This window comes from Kogia breviceps, chromosome 7 (assembly GCF_026419965.1).
Source record: "Kogia breviceps isolate mKogBre1 chromosome 7, mKogBre1 haplotype 1, whole genome shotgun sequence".
Lineage (NCBI taxonomy): Eukaryota > Metazoa > Chordata > Mammalia > Artiodactyla > Physeteridae > Kogia > Kogia breviceps.
Window position 1 is genome coordinate 18,244,868 of NC_081316.1, and position 12,038 is coordinate 18,256,905.

At 50.0% G+C, this 12,038-nt stretch overlaps 1 protein-coding gene across 4 annotated transcripts in view; it reads right to left on the reverse strand.

Annotated features, from left to right (window-relative positions):
* CPT1A (carnitine palmitoyltransferase 1A) overlaps nucleotides 1-12,038 on the reverse strand; it is a 63,501-nt gene that overhangs the window by 35,409 nt on the left and 16,054 nt on the right. For 2 of the 4 annotated variants that reach the window (XM_067037786.1, XM_067037787.1), the window contains exons 2-7: nucleotides 11,146-11,299; nucleotides 10,288-10,335; nucleotides 8,418-8,557; nucleotides 3,409-3,580; nucleotides 1,417-1,518; nucleotides 483-620 (exon numbers count right to left, since the gene is read on the reverse strand). In XM_067037786.1, the coding sequence (XP_066893887.1) occupies nucleotides 483-620; nucleotides 1,417-1,518; nucleotides 3,409-3,580; nucleotides 8,418-8,557; nucleotides 10,288-10,335; nucleotides 11,146-11,286 (741 nt within the window). In that variant the 5' untranslated portion in view covers nucleotides 11,287-11,299. The remainder of the gene's footprint in view (nucleotides 1-482; nucleotides 621-1,416; nucleotides 1,519-3,408; nucleotides 3,581-8,417; nucleotides 8,558-10,287; nucleotides 10,336-11,145; nucleotides 11,300-12,038) is intronic. The other 2 variants (XM_059069324.2, XM_067037788.1) reach the window with 1 other exon arrangement.

Below are 12,038 nucleotides of genomic sequence, written 5' to 3' on the forward strand. Positions count from 1 at the left end.
CCACACAGGGTCCAGGTGTGCTGCCCTCCTGATGTCCCCGAGAAGGCCAGCAGCCTCGTCCTAACCACATCCACAACCTCCAGGACCCAAGGATCGCAATTCCCTCACTTTGTAAAGTACATACACATACAGAACAGTGCGCATCTAAGAACCTCAGCGTACATTCGAAAAAATGTTTACAGACTCAACACGCCCATGTAACCAGCGCAGGATCAAACTCGAAGGTGACCTGCCCCACCCACCGTGGCCTCTGAGGGTTTTCTCCAGCCACCGCCCACTTGCAGCCCCACCCACTGGGTGTGTCTGGGTCACACCTTCTCCTCCAAGCTAGCCATTCCTCAAAACCTCGACCCCCCTGCCTCCTTCCATCCGCCAATGTCTCCTCCCGCCCGCCATGTCAGGGAAGCTAGCTGGCTCATGGAACAGATTATATGCTCCTACAGAAAATTCCACCAAGAAAAATAGTGTGTGTGTATACTCACATAATTGGTAGCCCACCAGGATTTTAGCTTCAAATACCACTGCAATCTCGGCCCGAGATTGACAGCAAAATCTTGTGCCAGAGCTGTCATCCGTGTAAAGTCTCCTTCCTTCATAAGAGGCTTCACGGATTCCAGGTACTGGGGTTGATGGAAAAAACATAAGCCTAGTTAAAACAGATGGTTTCCTTCCTTGTGCCTTAGAAAAAGGCAGGTCTTCACACAAGGTAGCTAACTCCAATGCTAAAGGATGTTTTAGATCAGTGGTAACTCAACAAATAAACTTTTTTGTCCTTCACTGGCATACAAGCTCCCAGATCTTGAATCACCACAAAAATCATCAAAGTGGATTCTAGACTGACAAGATCGAGGTTTGATCAACAAGAAGTTTCAATGTGTATTTTTTTCTCCATCATCTGGTCCTTAATAAGAGCTCTATTCTCACCTAAGCTATGAAGGTGCCAATGAGATGGGTGGGGAGGCCCTGAGAGCCAAGGGTAGGACCAAAGGCTGGTGTTCAGGACACCAGGACGGGAAAGAGGAGCCAGAACGATAGGGACGGAGAAAGTCACGCCGCCAGGCCTCCAGTTCAGAATCTTCGGGGTCCCCACTTTGATCTGCTCTGGCCCTTGCAGGTAAGAGCAGGTTCCCAGCACTCAACAGCATCTACCACGTGCATAAGCAAACTTACGGGACACAAAACTGCTGCTAGGCCCTGGGTTTGCCATGAGATTTTTTTTTTTTTTTTCCGGCTATGCCGTGGGGCATGCGGGATCTTAGTTCCCCAACCAGGGATCCACCCCGTGCCCCCTGCATTGGGAGCACAGAGGCCTAACCACTGGACCACGAGGGAAGTCCCATCAAGTCATAGACCTTAACTGCAAAGATGCTGGCGTTTCAGAGCGGGCGTGCTGGGGGCGCGTGAAGCCATACCTACCCTGTTGATGGTATCTTGGACGGCTGGGACCGGCAGGCGTGGCAGAGACGTCTGGAAGCTGTACAACATGGGTTTGCGGCCTGAAAAGATCTTGACCATACCCTTAAAAAAAAAAAAAAAAAAAAAGGTACATTCTCAAAGACGAGGTCTGTCAAAGATCCGAAACCAGTTCTCCAGGATATACAACTTGCCGACCATGGACTGATTTTCTGTGCTCGTTCGTTTCCTCTAGTCCATTTTCTGCCCCTACACTTGCAGGCCTCAGCAAACAAGTAACCCCAAATAAAACCTAGGGTGAATGAAACCCTACGTCTGACAGATGCCTTGAGACGTCCTGCCCTGTGCAGGCGGTGCTGTTCCCCGGGCACCCTGACATTGGGTCCGACTGCTGCACACGGTGGGTAAGTTCCACCCACCTACTTCTGCAAGGCCCTCGGTTTCGGGATTGGCTCCCGGGGCTGGGAGAGGGACCTGGACCTGGAGCCAAGTGCAGCCCCTTCGGTCAATATCAAGCCTGGTGGATGGCACATACTTGCCTGCTATAGTCTGGAATGATCTAAACTTGCTGTGATGACTGGTCATCTCATGCTGACCAGACTTCAAAGGAACTTCTAGGGCTCACAGTGTGTGTGTGGACAGGGGGGTGACTCTTGATGTCGAAGAAAAGGTGGGACTCATCTGGACACCAGCCATGAAGGCCACCCTGGGGAAGGTCTTTTACCTTGCTCTGTAAAGTGTGGAAACAAACCATCTCAGAATCTCTCCTGGGAGTTGAATTCGACTTCTCTGGAGATCAGAAATCTTACATCCAAGCAACAGCAGAAGTCGGTTTGGGAAAGAGTGAAGCCCAGGGTGTATGGTGGGCTTGGGCACGAGGGTGCCTGCTCCTTTCACAAGGAGCCCCAGGGGATAGCGTTCAGCCACCGATGAACCCACCACGGGACAAACAGCCACGCACATGGCCCGTAAGTGACAGGTGGACTAAGGGCTGAGGTGAGCTGATGGAAGGTAGTAGAAGCTAAGGGTGAGTCAGGGGGTCCCGGTCAACTGGTCAGCTAAGGTTAGAAAAGCTACAAAGAAGCGGACGGATGGCACTTTTATTTGATGGGTGGCCTGGATGAGAAACCCAGCAGACATTAATACCAGATGTTCAGAACACACTAAGGTCGTGAAAGAAAAAGCGCCTCTGGCCCAAACAAGGAGGCATGTTGAATCAGGGCTCTCTGGCACTTACAGGGCAACGCTCAAGTCACCAAGGGGACTACAGAGCACAGGGAACTCTAGTCAACACTCTGTTATGACCTGTATGGGAAAGAGTCTACTTAAGAATGGATATATGTATATGTATAACTGACTCACTGTGCTGTACACCTGAAACTAACACAACATCGTAAATCAACTGTACTCCAACAGAAACTCATTAAAAAAAAAAAAAAAGTCACCCAGGGGAAAAAGGCCCAGCAAGGACTTCCCTTTCAGAAGTAAAAGCCTCCCACACCAGATGGGAAGCTGACAGATGAGCCAGGCACAGGAGGACACATCCTGCGTGGTCTCACAGGTCCTTAGAACCATGGAAGCAGCAAGGAGGGATGGGGGCTGCTGGGGGCTGGGGGACACGGGGCTGCGGGATGGTTAAAAGGGACAAGGTTTCAGTTACAAGAAATAAGCACGTCCTGGAGACCTACCCTAGGGCATCGGGCCTGGAACCAACACTCCTGTGCTGGACTCTTCCAAATTTGCTAAAAGGGCAGATCTGATGTTAAATGCTCTTACGGCCAAAGGCAAGAGGCATAATAAGTGGGGCCTGAGGAAACTTCTGGAGAGTGGATAAACCTGTGGCCTTGGCAGTGATGACGGTGTCACGAGTGCACGCTTATCTCTGAACACATCAAGTTGTGAAAGAGCTACGGCTTCGCAGCTGTCAGGCATACCTCGAGCGAGCGGTTTAAAAACATCCACACCAGTTGTGCACTGGCGGTGAGTTTGCATTACCATCCAGATTTTGGTGGCGCGGCTTATCTTGCCGTGCTGGGCGAACATCCAGCCGTGGTACGACAGCAGCACCTTCAGGGAGTAGCGCATGGTGATGATGAGGGCCACCCACAGGCCCGTGCCGAAGAGGACACCGCTGACCACCTTCTTCGTCTGGCTGGACATGTAGCCACTGCCGAGACAAGACCAGAGAAGCCACAGGTTTGCCCGCGGGGAAAGGAGGCCACGGGCAATGGCGCTGAGAGGCGCCGCGCGCTACAAGGTGGGGTGGTCTCCAGTGGACACAGCTGAGGCCACAGACCCCAATCGGAGTCAGGCCTGATCAGGGAGACGACAACCCACGTTAAGCCGACTCTCAAAAGACTCGGCCGTCTTTCTCCTGGATTCGAGATGAACCAGCCGCATGTGCTGTGCTGGTCCTCGACACGAACCAAGGCTAATCTGCATAGCTGGGGGGCACGGACAACTCCCTCCAGGCCTAGGAATGAGGACGGAGGTTACGGGGGAGGCTGTGGCCAGTCCACGATGAGAGCTCAGCCCCAGACTGACCTGCTTTCTCCTGGGCTGGGAGCCGGCAGCAATCCTGCACCTTCCCTTCATCTGCTCATGACGCTTTTTCCTTAAACACACCTTGGGATTTCACCAGGATGCATAAGAAACGCAGATCAACGGGCACAACTATTACTCCAACTATTTAGATCAAAAGAGCTTGTTTTCGATCCCGGCAGGAACACTTACCATGAATACACGTAGAAACTGATGATGTAAAATGATCATTTAAATCGAAAACTGACAGAGAAAATGTTTTCGTTTGCTAAGGAAAGTAATATATTATCTGGTAAAGATGGGACTTCAAAAATGAGAAGAAATGCAGCTACTCATTCACCTGTGTGGGCTGTAGTTGTTTTGGAAACCACAAGGTATTTTCAAAATAAAAATAATTTAAATAGCAAATGCTGGCGAGGTTGCAGAGAAAGGGGAACACTGACGCACTGCTGGTGGGAATGTAAATTGATGCAGCCGCTGTGGAAAACAGTATGGAGGTTCCTCAAAAAAAAAAATTAAAAATAGAACTACCATACGATCCAACAATTTCACTTCTGGGCATTTATCGGAAGGAAACCCCATGTTCACGACAGCACTATTTATAACAGCCAAGATATGGAAACCTAAGTGTCCACAGACAAATGAATGGATAAAGAAGAGGTGGTAGGTATATATCAATACAATGGAATATTATTCAGCTGGGAAAAAAAGCAGAAAGCCCCCATTTGTAACAACATGGATGGACCTTGAGGGCATTATACCAAGTGAAGTAAGTCAGACAGAGCAAGACAAATACCATATGATATCACTTAAATGTGGAATCTAAACTATGACACAAATGAGCTTTTTAACGAAACAGAAACAGACTCACAGATATAGAAAACTATAATGTATATATGTATATATTCCTGAATCACTTTGCTGTACACCAGAAACTAACACAATATCATACATTAACTGTACTTCAATTTTTAAAAAAATGTTAAAAAAAGAAAGACACATATTGTACAATCTCAGTTATACATGAAATCTAAAAAACATTTTCAATTTGTAACTATATTTGGTGATGGATGTTAACAAAACTTTGGTAATCATTTTGCAATATACACATATATCAAATCATTATGTTATACACCTAAGAACTAATACAATGTTTTACGTCAATTATATCCTTAACCTAAAGGTTTCACCAATATTTGGAAACCACCAATTAAACATCTTCTCTTACTTCAGTAACACAGAAACAAAAAGTAAAATACTGGCAAAAAGTCTACTTCAAAACATGTCTTTCTATAACCTGTCAATTCTTGCATTCAAATTTAACTGTAGTCTCTACTTTAAACCTCTACTTTCTTTTCTGATAGTCTAATCTACAAGCAAACTTGGATTTAAGAACCTGTCTTTCAGACAATCTATGTTTTAGATTTCTAAGTCCTATGTCACTGAACTTGGAAAAGACACACACATTTGATTCACAAAAATCAAGTAGTATTTTTACATTAACAAACAAATGATGTGTTCAGCATTTTTTAAGACATTTTTTTCTTTTTTAAAAAAATTATTTTGGGGCTGTGTTGGGTCTTTGTTGCTACATGCAGGCTTTCTCTAGTTGCGGCGAGCGGGGGCTACTCTTTGTTGTGGAGCGTGGGTTCTAGGCATGTGGGCTGCAGTAGTTGTGGTGCACGGGCTTAGTTGCTCTGCAGCATGTGGGATCTTCCTGGACCAGAGCTCGAACCTGTGTCCCCTGCATTGGCAGGCGGATTCTTAACCACTGCACCACCGGGGAAGTCCCCCAGCATTTTTTATATACATGCACACAGGCACTTTGACGGCAAGCATTAGCTTTGATAGCTTTCTGTTAAAGGGCGTGTCCCTTCCGAGGCTGCAGGGGATGGGCTTACACAGAGCTCGACATACACCTGCACTCAGGGAAGCTGCAACCTCAGGACATTAGGAGGCCTCCAGGAAGACTTTGCAGAACAGCCCTTGAACCTGGAAGACGCTGGCCCCTTAACCTTGTCTTTCTAAATTTGGGCCAGGGATGGCCCAGTTTACCGCAATTGGTTTAGAGGGACAAAGAAACAAATCTTACAAAGACCCAGATTAGAAAGGGCTTTAAATAGGCAACACTTCTAAATATAATCCAGTGCAAAGGGACTGGACCCCACTCGAAAGTAAATTTAAAAACTGTGTTAGGGCTTCCCTGGTGGCGCAGTGGTTGAGAATCCGCCTGCCGATGCAGGGGACACGGGTTCGTGCCCCGGTCTGGGAAGATCCCACATGCCGCGGAGCGGCTGGGCCCGTGAGCCATGGCCGCTGAGCCTGAGCGTCTGGAGCCTGTGCTCCACAACGGGAGAGGCCACAACAGTGAGGCCCGCATACCACAAAAAACAAACAAACAAACAAACAAACAAACAAAAAAAACTGTGTTAAACCCAAGTAGGCAGGAAATTGGAGGTGAACTGTCTGCAGGGGAGGGGGTGGGGGCAGGTCTGCGGCTCCCCGGAAATAAAGGAGGGGAAGAGAGAGGCTGGGGCAGGGAGGTGAGAGCGACAGGGTCCCTGCCTGGCTTCCCGGCCCCCAGGCAGACCAAGGAGTCGGGCAGGCGTCCAGCACAGGCGTGCTTCCACTGCAGTGACAGGGCTTTGTATCCTGGGCCCTGCGGACACTTATAATAAAGGCATGAGCCAGCGATCCCGAGGTGGCCGGAGGCTCCGAGTGACTCAGCTGGTCTCCCGGAGACTCTCGTGATCCCAGGACACCGTGAATAAGGAGCAGCTTTCAGGAGTGAGGGGCACCCGCTCAAAGCAACGTAAGAAGATTCAGACCTTTAACTTAAAACCACTTAATCATTTCTTTAGTGGTCAGAATCAAATTCAGTCCTGAGCTGGGAGCTTTCCTTTATGTCACATTTTGCCATGTTCCTTTCCTGTTCTTTTCTGAAAGAACAATATTTAAATCCAAACAACCAACTGATTTAGTAAAAGGCCCAGAAGTTCATCTGTTTAGCTCAGGCCCAGCTCCGACCCTGTAGCTATGGCCCAGGGACCCCGTGGACACACCTGGGATGCACCCCATCCCTCACAGACCCCACCTGCCTCCCAAAACCCGTGGTGCAAAAAGCAAAGCCCAAGCACAGGACAAGGACTTGGGGACTATTATTTCTCTAGTAATAGACCTACAATGTCCTCCGATGTTAACAAGTGACACACGAATAAGATCAAAGGTCTGGCAGGGGACAGCCACAGCCGAGCTGGAGGCACTAGTGCTTTCCAACCAGAAGATAAAAATATGTTTTCCACGGGACTTCCCGGGCGGGCCAGCGGTTAGGACTTGGCGCTTTCACTGCCGAGGGCGTGGGTTCAATCCCTGGTCGGGGAACTAGGATCCTGCCACAAGCTGCTTGGTGCAGCCAAAACAAACATTTTAAATGTGCCTTTCAGAGCCAGGGCCGCCATCACAAATGGGGTAATGGAAACAGCCCTGTGTATGTCCCATCATTTGGCCACTCAAAAAAAAATAAGACAGAGGTGCTGTTTTTTTTGCGTTTGCCTGGCAAGAGGTTCTCCGAGGGGAGGCTCAGGGCACGTTGAAAGAAGCACAGGTGTCCGAGGCACCACGCGGGGCTGGGTCTGGATTCCAGCTCCCCACTTCCCCTCTCTGTGACTCTGGACAGGAATCTGCACCTCTGAACATTTCCTCACTTTTTCATGTCGGAGACCCCAGTAAGAGAGGTCACTGCAGCGCAGGGGCCAAACTGCAGGAGAGGTTACACGGGAGCCAGGGTCGCCCCCAGGACCGGAGGGAAGAAAGAGGGGCTCCAGAAATGCCCTCGAGGGCACGGCCAACATTCTGGCATGAGACCCCAGGCACCACGTACCTTGCAAGAAAAATATCAACCAAAGGCCCCACCTGGCTGAATATCATGGTATTTAAAAAGCTCCTAGAAAAATCTACAGCAACCAAGAGAGAGTGTTGGGATCCCCCCAGTGTTCTAAGCCAATCAGACAGGGAGCTGAGGGACTGAGGTCTCCCCAGAGCCCCCGACAGCAGTCAGTTCCCGGGGTCCCAGAACTGCAGGACGGACCCCAGTGCAGGGAAGAGACCTTGTCCAGAACCGGCTCCTGGGGCAGAAATTCGTTCTGAGGGTCCCCCTGGCCAGGCTAAGTTGACTGCCACTGCTGGTCCTCACCCCGGGCCCTGACATGTCCTGGAGGGTACTCCAGGACCAAGGCTGCCCTTCTTGTCCCTGGTCTCTAGAGAAAGGGCCACAAGGGTCCCCAAACTCCCAAGGGGACCTTCATACCAGTCCAGGACACAGGGAGAAAGCCGACATGACAACCACAGCAAAAGCCCCAAACTGAATCCACAACAGCCACGATGTGTGAGAAGACATTAAAAACATCAGTAACAAAAAAGTCAATAACGCCCTAGACCGTTGGAGATTTGAAAGGATTACTTACGTCCTGTCAAGGGTCCGATTGATTTTTGCAATTATTCCCAAAGAGGGGTCGATCTTGGTGTACATTGTTGATACCACGCCCACAACCACGATGAGCCAGCTGGAGGGACTCGCCGGGTACACGCCGGTGATGATGCCATTCTAAACACAGACACGCACGGCATGAGCAACGTCCCTCCCGGTGGTGGGGGCCCGTGAGCTGGCAGGCAGTGGAGGGGTGGGGGCTCTGCACACAGGGGCAGCTAAGCGGCCACACTATCACTACTGGAAACATTCCCCAGAGCCTCCAGCCCCTTTCCTTCCTCTACTTCTGAGCCAAAACCCTCCCTAAAACCGTTCCCCCCGAGAGTGACCCCAGGACATTAGACTCACCCAAAGCACTAGTTTAACATTCAGATTCCCGAGCTTCACCCAGACTGACTCAGGACACTGGCCACCTCGCTATGGAAACGAGCAGTGTGGCTTTATTACCCTCTTTACTTTTGCATATGTTTCAAAACTTCCAATTAAAAAATCTTGGGACTTCCCTGGCAGTCCAGCGGTTAAGACTCTGCACTTCCAATGCAGGGGGCCCAGGTTTGATCCCTGGTCGGGCAACTAAGATCTCGCATGCCACGCAGAGCAGGCAAAATATTTTTTAAAAATTAAAAATAAATAAATAAAATTTTTAAAAATGTTACTGAAGCCATCTTAGTAAGATTGATTTGCTAATAGTTAATAGATTAAAAAATTCTCAAAGCTTTATCTGAATTCTCTCAGAAGAGACTTACACATCCCTACGTGTTATTTTCATTATGGAGAATCACAAAAGACTTTAAACAAAGTGGTTGGGCGCAGGGGGGCCTTCTGGCGTTCTCTGAACCGTTCTTGTAAAATAAACAGATACATATGTTACATTAAAATGGAGGGAGGATGTTTCTAGATGAAAGGTCTCTGCTCACCACACCCCCCAGCCCGGCAGCAGCTCTGCCAGCCCTGCCCCCACGTCCTCTGAGCATCAGATGATCCCCTAAGGAACCTCGTGGTCAGCATGCACCCTCGCCGGGCACTGTCTGCTATCCTACGTTACTTTTGCCCCCTCGGCAGTACCACAAGCTTTTTGAAGTCCGGGAACAACGACTCCACTGGGTTAAGACAACGGCCACACCGGGGCACCCAAGCTTCTACTTTCCTCCATTTGTAGGTAAAAGGAGGCATCCCGGCAAGGTCAGGAGCGCAAAGGGCACTTTCCCCTGTAGGTGGCGCCCTCCTCCTCTTCGGGTGGGTCATGCTGCTGGCGCCCACAAGGGACCAGCGTGACAGGGCCATGTACCTGGGCCCCAGACCCCTCCAGCAGAGCCCGGGAACACCTGTCCAGCCAGGCCAGGTCCCAGCGGCCGGCCCACTGTCTCCCTGGTCATCGTTCCCATCCACCCTAGCTCCTGGGCCTTTTTCTTTTTTTAATATTTATTTATTTATTTGGTTGCACCCGGTCTTAGATGCGGCTCGCAGGCTCCTTAGTTGCGGCATGTGATCTCAGTTGCGGTATGCATGTGGGACCTAGTTCCCAGACCAGGGATCAAACCCGATCAAACCCAAGAGCCAAAACTGGAGCCAAGGCTCCAGCCCAAAGCTGGAGTCCCTCCAGCTGGGTCTCCTGCACTGGGAACATGCAGTCTTACCCACTGCACCACCAGGGAAGTCCCTTTTCAACAGCCTGCCTCCGAGCTGCCCTCTGAAGGGAAAACTGGACAACGAACACACAAACTGGGGAACAGGGGGGCAGACACTTTTGGCGCACTTTCGTCTTGTTTGAATTTTTTTAAACCTGCATTTGTCTTTCTGTGATTCTTATTTTCTCTTTTTTGGGAGAAAGAAAGATTTATTCTTACAGGCAGCAGGTAAGGAGCACCCCGGGGATCTTCCCCAGCAGTGTCTCCCTAAACAGAAAAATTGGGGAAGTTTTAAGCAAGGAGTACATGCATGTTCATGACTTTTGTAATTTTTTCTTTTTGTTTTGTGGTACGCGGACCTCTCACTGCTGTGGCCTCTCCCATTGCGGAGCACAGGCTCCGGACACACAGGCCCAGCGGCCATGGCTCACGGGCCCGGCCGCTCCGCGGCACGTGGAATCTTCCCGGACCGGGGCACGAACCCGTGTCCCCTGCATCGGCAGGCGGACTCTCAACCACTGCGCCACCAGGGAAGCCCGGCTTTTGTAATTTTTTAAATAAGTGAATTAAAAACAAGAACACGATAAAAAAAAAAAAAGACACGTGCTTAAAAACAGTGAATAAATGTCCACTCTTGCAGGTAAACAGAATTGAGAACATGAGTAGTTAACTCTATTTGCAATTACGTGCATCTTTTTCAACGCTGGACTATTTTATTGGCGAAACTGCTGTTAAACTCCCTGCGGTTTCACACAGCTGAAAAACAATCCTTTGCCTACAAGGTGTAGAGGGTTCCGGACTCGGAGCCGAGACATGGATTCTAGCCTTTATTCTGCTTCTACCGAGCAGGTCACTTACCCTCCCCGAGTCCTGATTTCCTCGCCTGCCCTACGGGGTCCCGATTTACCCTACCTGCCTTACAGAATTTCTCCAAGAATTCAGCCAGGCAATCCATGGGAAAGTGTTTCACAAGCCTTAAGGACCACGGAAACACACATGATGTGTCAACTACCACTCTGACACACTGAAACTTCAATAAAGGGAATACTGTACAGATTGAAGCAAGTGTCTGATAACCTTGAATCTGATGAACTTCTTCTTCCAGGAATGAAGTCCAGACAGACAGATCTGCCTGAGGGCCTCATGGCTCAGCCGGAGGTCGATTCCATCGGGAGTGACCGTGAACTGAAAGGCCACGGCTTGGTGAGCCTCTGCCATGGTTATCAAGCTCCTGGAAAGACAAGGGGAGAAGGTAACACGGTGGAGCACTGACCGGACATTAGAAAACCTCTAACTTGTAGAGAAGCGTAATCCATTCTGAATTTGACTGTTTCCTCCCATTTGATAGATTTCAAGTTTTTCCTTAACACACCCGATTCTGTGATTAGCCATCACCCCTCCCCTGCTGGTCCAGCTAGATACAGACAATTGCGGCCTCTGCTTAGAGGCGCTGGGTGATCAGCAGAGTCCAGGAGCGGGAACCCCTCACTCCTCCCTCCACTCCCCGCCATCCCACCGAACTCTGCCGCCCAGTCTACACCCGGCTGACCCAGGAAGCCCGGGGCGGTTTAGCAACTTGCCCTGCAAATGGGAGGCAAATCCCATTCCCGCCCACCAGCCAGCCTAGAGGCTGGCACGGAAAGTCCACAAATGCGTCCACACTGGCCCCTGGTCCCTTATCTTCAGGGATCAACAGTGGGAAAACAGGACCAACACCAAACACTTTGGACTCTGGTGCGCGTAGGGTTGCTGCCGGAGAAACCCCTTCAGGCTCCACAAAGGACTCCACGAAAACCAGACGCATAGAACCCTCAGGGGGACGTGGGGTGTTGACAAGACAGGCTGGGTCTTCCTCCTCAGAGGCTGTAGAAACCAAACTGCTGTCAACAGCCAGGATCACATTCCCCCGCTGCAGGCTTGGCCCTCCCTGCGGGCTTCCCTGCCTGGCAAAGGCAAGTGCATTTCGTTTC